This window comes from Oculina patagonica, chromosome 5 (genome assembly GCF_052425735.1).
Source record: "Oculina patagonica isolate OP01 chromosome 5, crgOcupat, whole genome shotgun sequence".
In the NCBI taxonomy this organism is placed as follows: Eukaryota; Metazoa; Cnidaria; class Anthozoa; order Scleractinia; family Oculinidae; genus Oculina; species Oculina patagonica.
Window position 1 is genome coordinate 838,659 of NC_135762.1, and position 19,935 is coordinate 858,593.

The 19,935-nt window shown below is 38.7% G+C and overlaps 2 protein-coding genes across 4 annotated transcripts in view; one reads left to right on the forward strand and one right to left on the reverse strand.

Moving 5' to 3' along the window:
• Positions 1-6: 6 nt before the first annotated feature.
• Positions 7-9,974, forward strand: LOC144654605 (coiled-coil domain-containing protein 146-like). Its single transcript, XM_078514795.1, has 20 exons — positions 7-242; positions 650-1,177; positions 1,647-1,720; positions 2,104-2,257; positions 2,758-2,831; positions 2,981-3,079; positions 3,184-3,367; positions 3,741-3,866; positions 4,408-4,452; positions 4,647-4,735; positions 4,850-4,931; positions 5,128-5,210; positions 5,712-5,832; positions 6,215-6,318; positions 6,803-6,867; positions 7,049-7,119; positions 7,460-7,552; positions 8,079-8,345; positions 8,763-9,011; positions 9,585-9,974. The coding sequence occupies exons 1-20, from the start codon at positions 108-110 to the stop codon at positions 9,786-9,788; spliced, it is 2,847 nt and encodes a 948-aa protein (XP_078370921.1). The 5' UTR covers positions 7-107; the 3' UTR covers positions 9,789-9,974.
• Positions 9,975-11,571: 1,597 nt separating this feature from the next.
• Positions 11,572-19,935, reverse strand: part of LOC144654609 (voltage-dependent calcium channel subunit alpha-2/delta-1-like) — a 37,306-nt gene continuing 28,942 nt past the window's right edge. For all 3 annotated transcript variants that reach the window (XM_078514800.1, XM_078514798.1, XM_078514799.1), the window contains 12 exons: positions 19,833-19,894; positions 19,716-19,736; positions 18,761-18,829; positions 18,534-18,604; positions 17,756-17,831; positions 17,015-17,067; positions 16,199-16,248; positions 15,186-15,278; positions 14,797-14,833; positions 13,980-14,095; positions 13,080-13,162; positions 11,572-12,230 (listed from right to left, as the gene is read on the reverse strand). In XM_078514800.1, coding sequence (XP_078370926.1) covers positions 12,123-12,230; positions 13,080-13,162; positions 13,980-14,095; positions 14,797-14,833; positions 15,186-15,278; positions 16,199-16,248; positions 17,015-17,067; positions 17,756-17,831; positions 18,534-18,604; positions 18,761-18,829; positions 19,716-19,736; positions 19,833-19,894 — 839 coding nt within the window. In that variant the 3' untranslated portion in view covers positions 11,572-12,122. The remainder of the gene's footprint in view (positions 12,231-13,079; positions 13,163-13,979; positions 14,096-14,796; positions 14,834-15,185; positions 15,279-16,198; positions 16,249-17,014; positions 17,068-17,755; positions 17,832-18,533; positions 18,605-18,760; positions 18,830-19,715; positions 19,737-19,832; positions 19,895-19,935) is intronic.

Consider the following 19,935-nt stretch of genomic DNA (forward strand, 5'->3'; position numbering starts at 1 on the left):
GAAACGGACTCCATTTTGACTTCAAGTCGTTTTCAAGATGAAAGCTTTTTGTGAAACTCGTCCATGTTTTTACCTTGTACTAAGCTGAGTGTGAAGAAAATTCCGCCATGAGTGAGGGAGAAGAGAGGGAATCTCTCAGCCGAGAGATAGATCCAGCTATCTGGGCCGTAGCTCCTCGATTACACCAAGAAGAAGGCCCCGTAGATGTTACCGCTAGTCCTGCTTTTCAGTGCTTGGACGAGGTTCGTACGCTTTCTACTTTTTGTAAAAACTTGTACAGTAATGACGGAATTGATCTGGGATAAGGAGGTAACCAGCTTACCTCTAAATGCTGAGAAAAAAGTTTTCCACTTTATTTGTTTTCGTCCTATTTACTAATAAACTACAGTTTTAATTTTGTACGTACAAGCTCGAATATTATCCCTGAATAATGCTTATGATGAATAAAAAGTTTCAATTTTAACTTTGAACAAACGACTGTTTATTATAAATTAGAAAATAAAAAAGTAGTTTTGTTTATACTTTTGGGAAACGTAGAACTTCGACCTTTCTCAAAAAATTGATGAAAACTTTAAGTTTTTAGCAGCAGTTTATGAAATTTACTCACCACATATTGTACATGTAAATTTGTTGTCGTCTCTCTCGACAGTTGTTTTCACAAGGAAAACTTGCTGGAGAGAAAGTAGCTAAGCTTAAAGCCCGATACACCAGTCTTCATGAACGTCTCAAAGCTACAAGAGAACAAGAATCTTCACTGCTTCACAAGGCAAAGGAAATGCATCAAGAAGTGCAAAAACAAAGAGCTGAGCTAGAGAAAGGAGATAGCTTTCCAGATGGGGACAATACAGAGGTCAATAAACTAAGGCAAGAACTGCTAAAACATCATAATGAGCTTGCTCAGGCTGATGAAAGACAATATCAGTTGGAATTCAAGCTGGAGGGTTTGCGAGAAGAGAAGATGATGCTTGAAAGGGATTATTCAAGGATGCCGAAACCTGGTGAAATAGAGAAACAGGTCAAAGAACTGCAAAAATCAGTTGAAGAACTCAAAGTTGAAATTGCTCAGAGAACTATTGATGCTAAGAGTCTTAAAGAAGAGGTAGAAAACAGAGAAGCACAAGTCAATGAACTGCGGAAAGAGGTTGAAGGTGATTTAGAGGAACAACAAAAACTGAGGGTGAGTTGGATTTATGCATACTGTACTAGTAACAAGTACATGGTCCATTGCTCATAAATTTTTCACAGTTTCCAGGGTCATTCTAAGGATAAGAACCTTTGAAACTCACTAGTGACGTAAAACAAAGAACAACTAAGACAACAAAGAATCTGGAAACAACAAAAAGCAGAAAAACAATAAATTCAAAACAAAGAAAATTTCACATGTGAGGTTCTTACACCGCTCAAGGTACAGTACACTGTAAAATTAACCTGGTTTGCAGATGCTTTGCATGCAAAACTAGAAAAGCAGGTTTTCAAAATGCATCACACAAAAATTGAAAGCAGGCATGTTTTCAGTATCTATTATCCCTTACATTAGTAATTGTTTTACTTTATTGGTTTCTTTTCTAGTGTATATTTTGACAAGACATTTTACACATACATGTAAGATCTTGTCACCTCATTTTTTTAATCTTTTTTTTATCTAGGATCAGTTAGTTCAAGTGCACTCTCAGCCAGCACACATAACCAAACAAACTGACCTTTTGTCCAGACAGCTCAGGTAAGACTAAATCTCATGCTATGACAGCTACATAAAGTCACCCATGCATGCTGCCAGAACTTATTTCAGTTGCTGTAGCTTGTCAAGCAGCAAGACTGGGGTGTTCCCCCCCCCCCCCCCCCATATGGCTGGGATACCTGGTCCATCATAAATGAGAATTATTTATTTATTACAATTTATGGCTAAAGCTAAGAAAAACAAAAGCCAAAGGATGAAATGCATAAGAGTCAAGACCCCATATTAAAGCAGATCACCTAAGGTACTAAGATAAAAATACAAATGAAAATGAAATTATAATATGAATTATAAATATGAATTATGAATCTTGCTAAAATTATGTATGCTGTTTCTCTTAAATTGCATGTTTAATCTTTCTTGTATAGGGAAGTTGAAGAAAAAAGATCAAACCTAGATGGAAATGTTGATGAAATCGCCAAAGAACTCCAGAGAATGGAAAACAAAAAAAATGATCTAGAAGAAGAAAAAACTGATTTATCAGAGGCACTTGACAGACAACGACACATATTTGAGTCCAAGGTATTTAAACAAGCTATATATATATATATATATATTGCTACTTGTCTGAAAGTTCATGTACATGTAGTATACCATGCCCATAGATGGTACAAAGAAAGTCTTTGTTATCCATCATCGGTACATTTATAACAGATATCCTGGGATAGATGTAGGTTGCCAAGATTTGTTTAAAGTCTTGCAAAGTGCTGCATAACCACACTATTTTTAGCAGTAAAATATTTTTTGTTGACAATTTGTTGAATAATAAAACAATTATCCTGCTCAATCTTGTGAAATAATCGTCGGCCATCAGGCAATGTTTTGCATGATTTCACAGGATTATTCTAAACATTGATTGAATAGTTTAAAAAACTTCTACTGTCCATTGTATACAAAGTCCATATAAATATCGAAAGAACAATCATGTCATCAGACATTTGAAATTGTTATGGATTTTTAATGACTACTGTCCCATGAAGGCAAGCCAACTGTTAAATTAATTGTCATTGCATTCCTTTCAGGAGAGAGAGGTTGATGTACTAGCCAAAGACTTTGAACTTGCCAAAGAGCGACAAGCAGAGTTTTTAGGGGACAGGTATTAAAGATTTACTTTTTTAAAGAATATTTCATATCTTACAAACAGTACATTTACATGTAGATTCTTCAGACTTATACACATACAGGGCATGTACAGTGTACATACATGTACATCTCAAATATTAATATTTTTTGTTGTTTTTGCAGGGGTACTTTGGATTTGAATTTGAAACATGCTGCTATAGAAAAGAAATCCAACCATGATATCCATGCAAGGAAAATGAGAGAAAAAGAAAGAGATCTTAAGTATGTCACCTAAGTTTTGTTTTGTAATATTTACATTCATTCCTAGGTCTTATGTCAATACTTACAAATTCATGTAATAAAATTATTGTGATTTGTTTTTATAGAGCTTTGAAAAAGAGTGAATTGCAAATGAAAGTGGCAGAAGATGCGGTGGCACATGTGAGATCAGTTTACGACAAAGTCAAGGCTCAGGTCGACAGTGCGCCTAGGGATGATGGGACACTGTTGGAGAAGAGAAAAGAGCTGCAGCGAGAGGTTGACGTCACAAAGAGAACTCTCGCTCAACAGGTATACAAAACAAGAGTTCCATGTCTTGCTCTTAGTTGTTTTCCTCAATGTTTCTTCTATAGTTTCCAGTATCAATTTTTCCACAATGTGTTGTTCCAGAAAATATCTATACACTTTCTTTAGAAGACTTTTTAGTTTTAACCCCCCTCCCCTCCTGACCAGGAATTCCAGTTTAGCTTCATACCGGTACTTTCCTTTAAAAATTTTAACTTTTGAGAACCCCATCCCCTTAAAAAAAATTTCCATTGACCTCCCTTGGGGTGGGTATTGATATTGTTTGGAACTGCACAATGTAAATAGAAAATCTTGAAAGCTTTTGCTTCTTTTACAGAAAAATTAATGTATAATCTTTTACTGATTGTTGTTGTTTTAGAATGCTCTTACTGCTCATGAACGAGCTCGTGTGGAGCAAATGATACAAGAGGAGGAAAGACTGCTGATGGAGCAAAGTGAACTGAGAGTTGATGTCATTGATTTGACAAGGCTGGCACAGATTAAGGTATGCACACTTCACTCTAACTAGGCAGTGGCTCATGCAGGCTGGTAATTGTATGGATGGGGACAGGGGGTCAGGAGCCCGTGACTGGAAAAGGGGCAGGAAGAAGGATTCCTAAGGTGGCGGGAAACGGGAGAAAACGAGTAAAATTTTGCAACATTTTGTTATATTTTGCAATATTCGCAATAGATATGAGACAAAGAGGAGACAACGGCCACGGAAAGGTGCACGAAGCAGGAGTAAACCATATGGGAAGCAGGAGTAAAAGGCACGGAAGGTGGGAGGTTCAGACCCCCTTGCCCCCCTCCACTACATAGCATAGTATGCAACTCTGGTTTCTTCAGCTTCAGTAATTTTTCAAGATGGAAAGATGACTGTACCCGAGCATTAAGTGCCTTTCTTGAAGTAGAACAAAACAAAACTGAGAATGCATGGCCAGCGTCTAGACTTAAGCTTCATGTAACAACCATTCAGTGACTCTGCTTCCCTCTGACTAGCTTGTCGCACCCTCTGTGTTAACTATGTTTGACTTTTCCGTACACAGGCAGATGAAAGGGAACAAAAAGCAAGAGATTACATGAGAGCTGAGGTAGATACATGTATAACAATGCTGAAGTTTTGTAAATGAACCAAAATTTCCTTGCATCTCTACTGTATCTGTAAGCCTCTGATCAATAACAGCAACATGTGTTCAATGAACAAGCAAAAGTAAAGCAGTGTACGTCAGACCACAGAACACACTTGATTATTGTGTAATGTACTGCTGTTTTTTTTTTTTTTCAGCTGAGATACCAGCGAGCTCTTGAAGACTTGAAAACTAAAAACCTCAGCATTCAGGACAGTGCTAAGAAATATGCTGAAATGCAACACAGGTAACACTAAATTAGATGGCATTTGCTTTGCTACCACTAGTTATAAACATGTATGAAATTGTGTCCATGCATGTTTTTCGCTCGCTGTTTATGAGTTTGCTTATTTTTTAACAGGCTTGCTGACTTTGCCAAGCTGTATGATGTGATTAAAAACGAACGGAACAAATGCGTAAACTTAATTCAAACAAGCACGCAGGTTAGTTGTCTAGATGCTTTATGTTTATGAACGCACCCTCTCAAAGCTTTCAAAGTCAACTGCTTAAAATTAAAAGTGATATTAGCAAATTTTGAGCAGAAAAAGGTTATCTATCACATTTGAAACCATTCATTGCCGTGCCCGGTTTGTTTTTTTTTTTTTGTAACTTCATTATTTCATTCTTGTTTTATTGCAGAAAGCTGCAGAAATGAGAGAAAAATTAAAGATACTTCAAAATGAAATAGAAATTCTGCGGTCTAAAGTGAATGCAAAAGACAGGTAAGAGAAGCTCTTCTTCGTGGTCTTGGCTATTCATTGTACATGTAATGAGGGTGAACGAAAGTTTAAAGAAGTTCTGAAAACATTTCCTACTTCATAGGAAAATTTATAATATTTTAATGATTTTGTAGAACAGTACTCGACAAATGACAGGTACGCATTAGGAAGTGAGGATGACAAAGGATTGCAAGGATGGAAATGGATTACAATTTCCATCCTCGTAATCCTTGGTCAAACTTAACAACGCGAAGCAACAATAATGATTTCATTTTGTAGAACAGGACTGGACCCATTTCAAAGTGAGGATGACTAATGATGGCGAAGTTGGAAACGGATTCAAAACGCGTGGCTTTGCGTGGCTTATGATTTCATGTTGGCTCGGCTTCATTTGAAATTGTAAACCAAGCGCGTAGCGACGTGGAATTCTTTTAATTTATGATAGACTTACCGTTGTGAACAAATGCACTTACAATGACAGAAATTGTTTTCTTCTATTTATAGGCTTTTACAGAAAGCCCGTTTAAAGCGCAACAATGCAGTTGTGATCCGCGATAGTTTAAGAAATGAAATGAGTAAAAGATCCAAGACTGAGGAGGAGAACAGAGAAAAGCGAGAACAACTGGCAAGTATTAATAAATGTTTTAATTTCACCAGCATTTGGGCTGTTCTTCGAGTAATGCTAACCATAAAGCTAGTTCTCTCTCTCCGCAACGCGCAATTAACAAAGGATGGTTTTTCTATCGGGTTAAAATTGAAAGACGGTGCAACAACAAATGAAGAGGTTGTAGTTGATTATTGTTGCCGATGATTACAAATGGCAACAGACCTTTTGCCATAGCATCAAGACCAAGTGAGAACCACGTTTCTTATGCTTGCCAGATCTGATGAATGGAAAGAACGGTACAAAAGACAGGCCTCCGAGGACGATACTAACGCTGTTGACTTGTCACCTATTTTATGCACTTAGTGAATTGAAATTTAATCTTTGTTGTCTTCGTTTGCAGAGATTGGATATAGCGAAACTGAACGATCTTATCAACAAAGCAGAAGAAAGTATGGTCCAGCTTAGAAAACGTTACGAAAGTGCTGTACAGGAGAGAAACGACATGTAAGTAACAGACAATTATGTTCCCAAGCGTAGTTTTCACTGTTTAAAAGTACGGGTACAGAACTGAACTGCGAAAAGAGCACACAAACAACCGTCTCTGTTTCCAAGCTCAAGAAGCACTATAAACAAAGACTTATTAGAGAAATGATAGAGTTTTTTTGTTAACTTCTGTAGCTTTGTTTACGTGCTGCACTGATTACTAATTCTACAAGTCTGTGTTTGCGGTTTTTTTGGCTCTCCATTGGCTAAGAAGTTTCCAAAGCCAACAGAAAATATTAAAAGTTGTGTTGTTTGTTTTGTCAATAACTGAAGAAACAATGATAAATTTAGCGAGTGATAACAATAGTACTTATCCATGTTAGTTTTACACAACATGGGCGTTTGATCACGTCATGGTTTAGCCAATGTTTACCTTCAAGCTAGAGACAATTTTAAATATCTTGCTTGTAAATACCTAATTAATACTTTTTTTGTTTCTCTACAGGGGAATACATCTTATCGAGACAAACGAAGAAGTGTGCGTATTTTATGAGAAGCTCAATATACAAGGTTAGAAAACTGTCTTTTTGTCTATTAAATCAATTTGCCGTGTTCGGCACAGAATGCTCACAAGTAACATTTCACACGCAAGTTGAAACCTTCAGCAGTTTCTGTTGTTTTTATTGTTTTAAGTCTACAATGAAATAACTACTCTGCGCTGGTGTAAAATGTATTTTACTTTTCTCTGCAGACACGATGATTCGTAATGGCGACGTCGAATTAAAAGCTAGAGAGGAAGAAATACGTTTCCTAAAAATGGAGGTAACTGATTCTTGTAAAAACCTTCTCACCTTTTTTAGTACAACTAAAAGAAGCCGCACTTTTCACAGATTCTATAGGTTAAGTGAGACGTTTTCCTTTTGCAGCACCTGATTGAAACCAAATCGATGTTGAGAAGCTTAGAAAAGCGTTGGTTATACAACTCGGTAGAACAGTATTTGGCAAATGACAGATATCCATTGGAAAGTGAGAATGGATACATTCTGCAATATAATTTGCGATTTATGGAAGTTTTGAAACACGAACCTAAAAATGTACATTGACTCTGTTTTAGTTTTTGTGTTTCAACTGACTAATTAAAACTAACATTCCCTTCTTTTAGGTTAATGAGCTAAAGCGAACTATTGCAGTTGCTCAGAAGAACATGCCAAACAAGCGAGCTTTGGACAACGAGCTGGTTACCTTACAAATACAAGTGCGTATTATTTTGCTTCTTCTGCAGTTTTAGCTTACGTTAAAATACCGATTGGCAGAGATTGGTGGAAGTTTTAGACTTCGATTGCACGTGCACTCCGATTGCACGTGCACTTCGATTGCACGTGCACTCAAATGCTCCGACAATTGTAACGTCAACATGACGTCAAAACGATACGTCCTGTCGCTTAGCAACAAAGCAAAAAACGAGCGCTTGATTTCCGAGATTTTCTTGTACTTTAAGATCTTGGTTTGTACTTTAGGATCTTGGCTTGTGCCACAGATCGTCAACCAACAACGCTTTGAATAAGGAAGTAAGCAGCCACCGAAAGTACTGTTTCATGGAACTCTGTTGCACTCAAGTTTTACGTAATGATTGACTCAAGTTTGAAAATTCCTTGATAATTGCAGTTAAGTTGGACGCGAATCTGTACGAGCAATGAGAATTGTGTAATCGATCCATATCTGTTTAATGTATTGTTAAACCTTCGTTATATTTTGTCTAAATCGCGGATTTTCGTTTGCAGCTTGTGGCCAGTCGGGAGCGACTCGCTATGCTCGAGAAAAAGCTCGAAGATCCTTCGGATGAGAATCGTATTCGGCTACTAGGAGGAGACGACCCTGAACCCGAGGTGCTCGCTAAGAAAATAGAAGAACTGGAGCTAAGGTTAGCCGAGAAGGAGGAAAAACTGCTCGAGAAAGATTTGATTTTTGAAGAAGTCACAAGACTAGCGGACAGAACGAAGAAAAAGTCGGAAACGGGCAAAGAAGATACGCTAGAATTAGCAAAGAAGGTTTGTGTTGCATAATTGGTATTTTAAATTAGACTCCCGATCGAGCGCTATCCTGGCGGGGTCATTGTGTTTTGTTCAATTGGCAAAACAGGTCACTCTTACACTGTCTCTTTCGACCCAGGAGTATAGATAAGTATCGGCGAGCTGTGAGGGCAACCTAAGGGCTGATTTACATCATGGTACAACTTTGCCACATACGACAAAGTTGTACCGTCTAATATGCCAACGGGGGGTGGGGGTGGGGGGAGAGCCTGTAATGACTAGCATCCCATTAAGGGAGACTAGCAATACTTCATGTCGCTTCATGCTATGAAAACTAAGACTAAGGCTCCTATGGTGTTGGCCCATCCCCCAGTCCCAAGTTCGAAATGTAAACTGTAACTGTCTTATCCGTGATTATGTTCCCTTGATCGTCAGGTAAACGAATACCAAGCCAAGATTAAGGACACTACCCGTAAAATGATGGCGCTGGTTTCCGAACTATCCATGAATCAGGCATCAGCCATGAAACTTCAGCAGGAAGTGAAAGGAAAAGAACAGGAGCTTGAACAATGTTATGTGCGCATGGAGAGAGGCGAGGCGCCAAGCGAGGAGGCCGAGAGGGAGTGGAACAGAATGATCCGAGACGAAGAGCGGAGAAATAAAGAACTCGTGGAAAAGAAAGAGGTATATAATAGCGTTCACTCGGTCAGTTGGGTTTTTTTTTTTGTTTTTTTTTTTTTGTTTTGTAGGAAAAAGGTAGATAAAAATTTTTTTTTTTTTTTTTTTTGTTTTTTTTTTTTTTTTTTTTTTTTTTTTTTTTTTTTTTTTTTTTTTGGGGATAATAGCGACCCTTGGAATTATTGGACTTTTTGTTTGTAACTTGACTCCCTTAGTCGTGGACTTAGAGGAATTCAACAAAATAAAAACATTTTAACCAAATTGAAGCTGAAGAATGAAGACGTTTTTTTTTGTTTTATTTCATCTGCAAAGCCTTAGCCGAGCGAAATAGAATTAAGATATTTCTGAAAAGACCTAAATCAAGAGACGACTGAAATTTAGGTTATTTCTTACAAAAACAGTTTGAATAGTTACAGAACAAAAGATTGTGTGATACTTGTAATAATTCCACGTGTTTATCTAGATTCCCCTCTGGAGAGTTCGGGAAGGGAAGGGAGCTTAAGTAAGCTAATACCAATCTTTTTCTTGGCGGTCACCTTCACCCACCCTCTAAGAAACCTTTTGCTTTATTTTCAACAGCGCGAAGAAGAGGAGGAACATTATCTTCTCCCTGGCGGTGTTTTCACTACTGCAGAGCCTCGACCCAATGCCTATATCCCGGATGATGACTCCGAGCTACCCATCCCCAGGCCCTATGGTTCATTAGCGCCATTTAAACCCACGGAGCCTGGGTCAACGATGCGTCACATTCGAAAACCAGTTATAAAGCCAATAGAAATTTAAAGTAATCATTTCACGTCGAAACGTTGTTGTTCGCGGTGACAGAAGGAAGTGAATTCGTTTTAGAGGATATTGAAACAAAGTTTGTCGTGAACGAAGACTCGATCAACATCAAAATGTACAGCTTGTGTAACTTTGTAAATATTTGTAGATACACGTAGCAAGAATTTATTAAATGTATTAAAACCATCAGTGGTGTTGATTCCTACAGGATATTCTTCTCTCGGGGAAGGGTAACGATCCATGCCTGATCGATTTTGTGTAGTGTCCTATGTCCTTTAACGCACTACAATGGCGATTTTGTAGCGTAAAACAAGCCTCAAAGAATATTGTCACATTTCCCTGGATTGGATTCTAGTGCAACCAGAATTCTCTTTCAACGTCAAGAATTATGGCCAGATGAGATCTTTTAAGTTTTGTCTTTTCTCCATTCCCTATTTTACCAGCCAATTAGATCGGCTCGGATCCAGTAGTGACAGCAGCTCTCGTAAGCGTGCAATTCTGCTGGTCACTCGGCTAGTGTAGCAGTTGCTATTGTTTTGAGAGGCTAGGGGCATTGTTCTTGTTCGTTCTAGAGCAGTTCGGCTGACGTGTTTACATCGATTGTTGCCACCCAATTCAGATCAGTAGTGATGAGTTCCTTTGGGAGGTTACAATTGTTCTGTTCGTTCATACTCCCATGCGCTCAGTTACGTGTGAGAAATTGCACAATTGTTACCTCCCAAAGGAATTATCTCTTGGTCTGGATTGGGTGGGCAATTGTTCGATGTAAGCACGTAGAGCCGAATTTGTCTATTGAGTGTCGTAAAACCAAAACCAAGGTAATCACTCTGGCCAATCACAAAGGACACAGACAATCGAATGAACCAATGAAAACTCGAAGAATATATAACGATACCTCTTCAACAGTTTTTAAATTCTTTAATATAATTGCAGTATAAATCAATTCACGGGCTGCAAAGGGTGTCAAACGTTACAAATGTCGAAAACTGTTTCATTTGACACTGCAATGTGATAACAAATATGAACAAAGCTTGCTATTCTGAAGTGCAAGTTTCTACTGAGTTTGTATTATCTGGCAAGGTTACCGTATTTTCTCGATTAAACGCCCCCGGCGTTTATTTCAAACTTGCTTTGGGGGGGTTTTTTTTTTTTTTGTTTTTTTTCCCTTTTTTTTTAAAAAATTTTTTTTTTTTTTTTTTTTTTTTATATTATATTTTTTTTTTAAAATTTTCTTTTTTTATTTTTGGGTTTTTTAAAAAAAAGGCCCCCGGTTTTGGGGGGGCCCGGCGAAAAAAAAAAATAATATTTAAAAGCGCGTTTTTCGCTGCCTTTTTTGCCGTTCGCGAAGAATAACATTCCCGAACTATTGTAAAAATCCAAGGCAAGTATTAAGGTATTACAAAACAGTTTCTGTGGAAATCGAACTTCAAAATGATTGCTTAACTGTTTGACGAAAACATTCGCCTCCTTTTGAGCAGACGGACAGTTAGTTTCGAAAAGTACGACTGACCAAAAAGTTAAAATAAAACAACTTTTCTTTTCAAGTAAAAAACAAAAAAAAGCAAAACGCCTTAGTCGATAGTGTGATACTAGGTGGCATTTAGAGTTCAAATCACGTAACATTCTTAGGCCTAATCTATACGTTGCATTTATGATGCGTCAACTGTGATCCAAGTCTTGCAGAAATTTCGCTGTAAATTGCAAGCACCGTGTTAAACTGTTCTGTTTGTGTGGGCATTCAGCGAGTTTCTGGGACTTGAATTACATTTGAGGCCTTGGCACATCTTAAACATTACACTCCAAAGCTCAAGAATAAAAAAAAACAAATCACATTTTGCAAATCAAACGGCAAACACGAGGCATCGTACTGGTCTTTTGCGAGATCTAGACATTTATAAGAGTGCAGCAATTTCAACTTCAAAAGTTGCTATATATATAAAAGCAAGAGAAAAACACCGCTGGTATAGGTATAAATAGTTTCGATAAAGACTATTTTACAAGCTTAGCTCAATTCCTTTTTCAATCAGTTCCAGGCCCTTTATGGTTCTCTCATAGTCTCTAGGGCAAACAAGGACGTCGGGAGTTCGAGTCTCCTTTTGGCGAACACTGAAAAGAACTTTTTACGGAGTTTCACGACATCCGCTCGTCCAGTACTCAAACAATACCAGGCGTTCTTTTAAACTGCTACTTTTGAAAATGTAGAAAACCGGGTTAAGTTATTTACAAGATCGCCGTAATGCAGAGGAAGTTTCCACAGCATTTTAAGTTCTAGAAGTTACAATAACGCTTATTTAAACCATTCGGTGTCGTTCCAAGCCGTTTTGGCGCAATTTCTCATCTCCAGCGGTCATTACAAGGAATGAGGAAAGCCAGTATGAGCAGAAAAATCACAGTGATGCTCTGAGGAGAAGCAAGGCTTGCCATGGCACACGGAGGTTTACCCTAAAAACAAAACAATTCATTAACATCAGTATCACCGACTTGGAGAAAAAGACTGTTTTGCAGTTATAGCATCAGTTAAGCAGCTGTACTTGGATAAGACGAAGGTAGATCGTAGGGAAATGGCTAAAAAATATGTGGATATTGATAGCAAGTTGCAGACCACAGAAAGCTACCAAGGGATTAGAAGGTTCGAAGCAGGTGGGACAGGATTTCTACTACTTTGCAGAGTATCTGTAGATTTTACCCGAATTCTCGTAAACAAATGAGTTCAGACGGTGTTAACTTTAGGCAATAGTCCTGTCAAGCCTGCTTAATTTACCTGGTGGCCGGCCTCTCAATCGAAACCTCTTTTACCAAAAGCTAACTTAACCGTGACGAAATTTCGTAGTGCACGGAAGCTGAATTTCCCAAAAGTCTCGCCCAAATGATTCAACAGGCTAACTTTGAGTGCCCGCACGTTGTTACTTTTCCCCGTTTGTCTCCTATTCCTATAACAATGCAAACAGGGTAGGCGCACGGCCAGGAAAGCAGGTTTCAATAGCTCAGAAAGGGCCAGATCACTTCTATTTCGTAACTCTTTAGTCTTGCCATACTTACTATACTAGCGTTACAATGAAGGTGCTTAGTGAAACAGCGCGGGGTTTACCAGAAGTGTAGCAGCTCTCGTAAGCTTGCAATTCTACTGGTCCTCTAGTGTAGCAGTTGCTACTGTCATGATTGTCTTGGGGCATTGTGCCTGTGTTTCGTTTTAGTGTTCTCGGGTGAAACCTTGCGATATAGAGATGCTTCCCGACCCGGGTTTACGCGGAGTTCTTTTCACTGTGTTTCAGTCAATGGCGAATATCTTACCTCTTCCAGTTCTTCATTACAAAATGATGTGGATTCCGGTGGTTTTCTGTAAGACAAGGCCCTAGGGGTTGGTATAATGGGCACTGAAAACAACTGGTCAAAGAATTCTAACACAATACGAAACTAGCTTGATTACAGAACAGGACACTTTTTCGGGACAGAACGAAGAGAAAAATCGTCCCGCCTTGACAAACTGCCCCTTGGTCTCGAAGATCGTTAACATTAAATCAATCTGAAGAAAATGGCAGTCAATTGCAGTCCGTTAACTGTAAACGCCAGAGCCCCGATTAAACGCCGGCTTCAAATAAACGCCGGGTTCGCGAAGCAAGTTTGAAATAAACGCCGGGGCGTTTATTTGAGAAAATACGGTATTTCGAGTTTCTATTGCGACCACGAAAATTGACGGTTAAATAGAAGGTAACCTCGAAATAATATGATGAAAAAGGAAAACACCAAAAAAGTAAAGATAAACCAAAAGGAAATGAGGATAGCTAAGGATGGAGACGATTAAAACGGATTAATCGAACTTGAAAAATGGCGAGCTTCAAAAATTTAGGTTAAATTTTTCAAGACGCGCAAAACGTGCCGTAGCACCTTTTATAATCTATCAACATCACCACCACCACCAACTCAGCGGTGTTTTGCTGTGGAAATCATTGTAACAACGTGCACAATCTTTCTCTTTCCCAGGCTACACGACTTTGTTTGATCTGCAGAAGCTGGGAACAAGTCGGGCATGTCAGCCAAGATACACCATAAGAGGTTAATAGCAATGAAACACATTCCGACCACAGTCTATATGGCTCCAATGGCTCCCTATGTGACGCCACTTTGATGGTGTGCTTAACACTCGCGACTCTTGTCAGTTTTATAACAGAGGTAGCACTATAAAAAGGATACAATCCTCTGGTTTAGTTGTCAGTTTTTTGTTGTCATTATCGTCGCATTTGCACTGTCTCTTTACCACCACCACTAGTCGAAGATTGGTGCCATCAACTGCCGCCATAAAAACAGGCCTAAACAACAAAGGTTGACAAATGTTCAAAAATTAGCGCACACTCACACTTGATTTGGGCTTCAAGTTCACAGACAAGCCGTGATAACGGGCGGGGACGGAACCAGGAAAAAAAACGCTCGTTCTGGTATTAGGCTCCCAAAAAAGGTGAGCCTGCTCACAGGCTAGACCAGAGGAATCCAGTCAGATAGGCTGTGATAGCGCTGTGGGGTCGATCGCTATTGGTTCTCGCCTTCATTCAAGGTTTCTTTTCTTCCCTCCCTCCTCAAATACCTAGACTACCAATTCCAGTTGACGGTCAACGGTTTGTCACTTGTGAGACCGTTAAGTGTCAACCTCGCTGTTAAGCAAAAAATCAAGCGAGTCTGCAAAGCTGATTTCTTTTATTTGTTTGAAAATTGGGCCCCAGTGGTTAACACAGTTTCGGCGTGATGCATTTAAGAGGTTGGCTGGAGGCAAAAATAAATGTTAAAACATATAAAATGCTGGAGTGCGATTTGCAAGTGATTTATTCTTCAGCGATCACATAGCATGCGTAGCAGGCGTCTGTGTACGCTATTTAGCGCGTTTTTAAAAGAGGGGCGCGAGAAGGCCGCACAGGCCCCCTCGCAAAACTACGGCGCTGCTACGCAGGCTAGCGATCACAAAACATGCATGACTTCTAAAGCAAGAATAGTAGAATAAACTACCGTGGTATCTTACCAATCACAGCCATTGGAATCTGGACAGCTCAGCGCCTCTGCCAAATGGGGAGAAAAAGAAGACTTGTTTACCATTAATACATGCAACATTTTCGTGGTAAAAGCTTACACGAGTGATCAGCATCTTGTTTTACTTTGCAATGTCAACACACAATCAAGCAAGCAAACAGGTCATGATCAATGATCACCAATAACATTATCCCAACTACACTATAAGACAGAATCTTTAAATTACATGGCCAGGAGAAAGCATTAACGCGTGTTAGTTCGGTTTGGAAACGGCTGGAAGCATAAGTAAGACAGGACAAAGGCTGAATCACCAAATAAACCACTTAACAACTGCACATACACAAAGAACCAAATAACCACGATAGCTTTGAAGTCCCTTACCAGGTTTATCAGTTGTTCGATTCTCCCAAACTCCTTTGTAAAATTTCAGTTTTTGTGTACATGGGACTTTCTTTTCTTCTACCTCAGCCAAGGCTAAAACAGACGGGAAAACATGTAATTATTAAAAACTAGCAATGGTATATTGCTATTCCTGAGTTTTGATTGGTTAACAGGCAATGGTATATGAGCTGATATACCATTCACCACAAATATGGTAGCCAAAACGTGTCAACAAAAACAGCTGGGGAGCTCAAACATTGTAATTCTTTGGGCGTTTTTAATAAAACAATTATTCCACTCGAGCTTGTTGAATATGAGGTGCTACGCGCCTCGTTGGCTATCTACCATCTCATATCCAACCCGCACTCGTGGAATAATTGTTAAATATTATACTCATCGGTGAATTCGATGTATGGAGAACAATGTGTAGTTTCGATCTGTGAATGTACAGCTTCGTTAAGGTTTTTGACCGGCATAAGATGTCAGATGGGCAAATAGATGCCTTATATCTTTTCACTCTAGATCCAAAAGCAACTCAACAATTCCCAACTCAATTTCTGTGGATACCTGCCAAGACACAGTTCGGCTGTCACTCTGTCATTCATAAACGCATTCCCCAACAAGATTTACTGAACATACACAATTATTAAAATAACAACAACAACAATAATCTTTTATTTCGTGCCCAGAAGAGTTTTACAATAAATAAATATATGCAAGAGGAAAAATTAACAATAAAAAAGAGCACAGCCACTTAGAAATAGCTAAGGCTAATCGAGCTAAGTGGGTGGGCCACAATGCTCTTAAAGCTCAACAATACTACTATCAGCAAAGTTAAGGAAAATGTAGCTCTCCTGGATGAACAAGAGCAATACATGCGCCGAGAATGCGTCGAAATCAAAAGTAACGTTTCTGTCTGATGTGAAGTAAAACCATGATGAAAATCGGAAAGTAAATAAAAAAACTGAGCAGAATTTAACAATGGGAATAAGTCAAAACATGATTTGACTTACCAACATTACTCCGAGAGAAGAAACTGTAGATGTTGAACTGCATAAGAGACCTGGAAAAGTACCATTTGGAGTGAATGTCAGTACAAAATAATGTCAGACAGTAATCAGGTGAGCAATTTCAAACTCACAAAAGTCACGCAACTCGCGAAGTGCGGACCCAAGAATTGATCGACACAAATTTCTATAAAATTTCTACTATACAAGTTCATTCAAAATTTGGCGAAGGTAAAGAATCCGATCCAAACAACGCGTCTGTCAACACGTTGGCCGACACACCACCAACGCGTCGGCCGACACACTACCGAGGCCGACACATTACCGACGCGTCGGCCGACACACTACCGACGAGTAAGCCGACACATTACCGACGTGTCGGCCGACACATCACCGACAAAGACTACGAACGCCGACCAAAACAATGCCGACTCGAAGGCTACGAACGCCGACAAACACACTATACAGATGCGAAGGCTACGAACACTATTCTTTGTAATGTTTCTTGTTTGTTGAACTATTATTTTTTTACTTTCTTTTCAGTCTCTAAAAAGAGTGAGAAGGACAGAGAGACGACAACGTAATACTGACGCAATCTTTAAAACTTAAACTCGTAATTAGGCTCCCATCTTTGAAGCAGAAATCTAGTACCCAGTTTAAGTCTTTATTGAGCGTTTTCTTTGTTCGAAAACACAGGGGTATAGTACCGTTCCCACTCTCCCATATTACACTGTCCAACAGCAGTTATCTTATTACCAGCAGTAGGCATTAAACACTTAGGATGTTGAAGGTGCACGATTTTAAAATTTGTAAACTGCTTACCAGAAAACTGTCTGGGTCCAAAACTGAACGTAAGATGTTACCGCAAACAGAGGCTGATAAAAAAGAAAACACAGAAACAGTCAATCCAGAATAACTATTCTTAGCATGGTTTAATATATTTACTTCTCTTATCAAGATGTTTTGCCTTAGCAAAACTGTTCGGCGGGAATTTGCGACAGTTCTCAAATTCAGTTAGTTGGTATAAATTGCCCTTAGTTGTTGCCCTTTTTTTAGTTTTAACTTATTTAAATTCATCAACTCCAGCTCCCTTACACAGCCTGAAACCTCAGACCCAAGCTCAAAATAGAAAAACACCTTACTTATGACCATACGTTTCACTTAATGTTAGTTAGGAGAATTTGTACTTCAGTAATACAACATCAGATAAGAACTTTAAGATAAGAACTTTAATTGTAATCTCCCCATAGGGCTTTCAGAAACTATTTACAATAAAAAATAAATCTACTTAACACTAATATTTACAAATAAAATTGAAAACTAAATAAAATAATGATTAAAAGTTTAAAAGAAGATGATCCCTAAGCTTTGATTTAAAAGAGTACAGAGAGTAAACATCAGTAAATGATTTTCTTAATTCTCATTTATCAATATATCAATATTGTAAGGAGATATTCGATGTTGATCACTATTGGAACTAAGATTAAGGCTCAGCTTCTCATTACTGTCACTATATTAAATCTGAAATCACAGTAAGGAGAATTTCACTGTTAATCGCCTTACATTTAGAAGTGTCCTTGCACTGGATGCGTCCGGCTCTGGCTTCTTACATTCTCCTTGCACGTTGCCAAATGTCAAACTGCGGCAAAGACAAAGAAGTCAAATCAAGGATAGATAATCATAAACTCCCATAACAGTGGCGTCTCAGAAAGAACTTCTCTTGCTAAACAATCCCACGGTTTTAATGAAATTTCCCTTCTTCCCTTGACTTGGCCAATCTTGGAGTAAGAAAATCGGAGAATAATCCATTTAATTCCTACTTTCCGATCAGAAAAGATTCCCAACGATCTGAATTTCTTCTACATCACGTTGTTGCCATCAAGGTAAAGTGACGTCACTGAACTACTTGCCAAAAATCGCGGGCTCAATCAATGAGAGGAGCGTTTACGGTTACAAAGTGAAAGGGGACTGGCTTCCAACACGCCCTGGACAGGCTAAGAGTGCGTTACGGAGTTAAAACTGTAAAGGAATACAAGAGTTTTGCAGAACAGATAAAGCATCTTATTTCTACAAGCAGGCAGAATTCAAATTCAAATGGGGTTGAAAGTAAAAGTATCCTCCCCTCGTTTTAAAATGCACCATCGCGTTTAAGTTAAAAATGCAAAGAGGAAAACAATAAGGAAAACAAGTAAAGTAAATTGTAAAGTAAATTGTAACTAAGAATTCTTATATCTTATTTATGCATATGTACATTTTGTATTTATTTTGTATCTATTTTTATAGTTGATGTGATGGCGGAACTCAATAAATGTAGATGTAGATGTCTGTGAAGGTAACTCACTTTTTAAATAAGGTCTGGTCAATGAATTTCTTCAGCACTGCTCCTTCCCACACGCCAAAGAACTTCCCAACCTATGGAACAAGATGAAAGAGAGAGAGAAAATAGTTTATTCAAACGCTCATCGGGTTGCAAACTGTGGTTTACTTGGTACGTCACGCAGTGCTTGCGGGGAGGTAACGAATGTTGCGTGACACGTCACAAAAACTAGACTTGATGTCTATTCATACCTCTGCATTGTCCGGTCGATTTGTCGCCAGTATGAACCCATCATCATCAATAAGTCGACAAAAATATTCCTGTAACGCACGAAAAAGAAAATGTCACACGAAGGATCACTTTTAACATTATATTACGGCAAAATCTAATAATGCGTTTACTAGCCGTCATGTCATGTTCGCATCTGCAATGCCGAGGTGCTAGCCACCAAATATTAGGACTGCACCCGGTCAATTTTTTACACTGAAAGCGAGCGACCCACACCCGGGGGGGGGGGGGTACTCCCTATAATGGCCTATACGTGGAGGCTCCGCCCGAAAGGGGTACCTTTTTCAGGCTTCAGGTATATAAAGGGGTAGGGATTTCACAAATTTAGGTATATGAAAGGGTAGGGAAATCTTTCATAATGATATTTTAAAAGGCCTTTACATTAAATATTTCGAGCAGACGCAACTTTTGGATGTATCGTCTTAATTTATTAAGCGCTTCATAAAAATGACAAGAAAACATCCCGTTTTAGGTAAATGTGATGTCGTGTAGGCATATGAAAGGGGTGCCTTTTTGCAATAAAAGGTATACAAAAGGGGTACCTTTTTTATCAAAATGGTATATAAAAGGGTAAGGGGTTGGATCTTCGGGCGGAGCCTCCCCGTACAAAACTTTTTCGAGTACCCCCCGGGACCCACACGAAATTTTTAAGCTCGCCCCAGGTTCCTTTTGGGACAGCGCGGTTTGCCTAACGAGCTTAGCCTGTTTTGCAGTCTCAAAAGTTCACAACAAAAAGCAAGACTCGTTCTCGATATCATACTATATTTGTTTCCTCTGTTTCAGTGGCATGCCTGTAAACTAGCTATATCGTTGAGATATGAAGCTAAGTACATGACCACTATAAACAACATTTACTTTTATTTTTTATTTATACTAAAATTTAAAGATGTAAGACTGAAATGATTAAAACTTTCTCACCTCTGTGTTATTGCATTCATTCTGTAAACAGAAAGAAGAAAAAACACGTTCTTAGAAATTGAAAGCTTCTATTAATACTAAAATGACCTGACAAAAACAAATAAATTGCTACACTACATTGGCGATGACTTCTTGGAATGTTTCCTTCATTTTGTCCTCATCAAACTGCATTCCAGCCACTGGCGATAATAAATAGAGAGCAAAGCTGTGTTAGTAAAGT

Bases quoted from the DNA above. Each gene is read 5' to 3' on its own strand.
- LOC144654605 (XM_078514795.1), top strand. From the start codon at position 108: ATGAGTGAGGGAGAAGAGAGGGAATCTCTCAGCCGAGAGATAGATCCA. The intron at 3,080-3,183 runs GTATGTCACCTA...TTGTTTTTATAG, and splicing joins GAAAAAGAAAGAGATCTTAA to AGCTTTGAAAAAGAGTGAAT. The intron at 6,319-6,802 runs GTAAGTAACAGA...GTTTCTCTACAG, and splicing joins GTACAGGAGAGAAACGACAT to GGGAATACATCTTATCGAGA.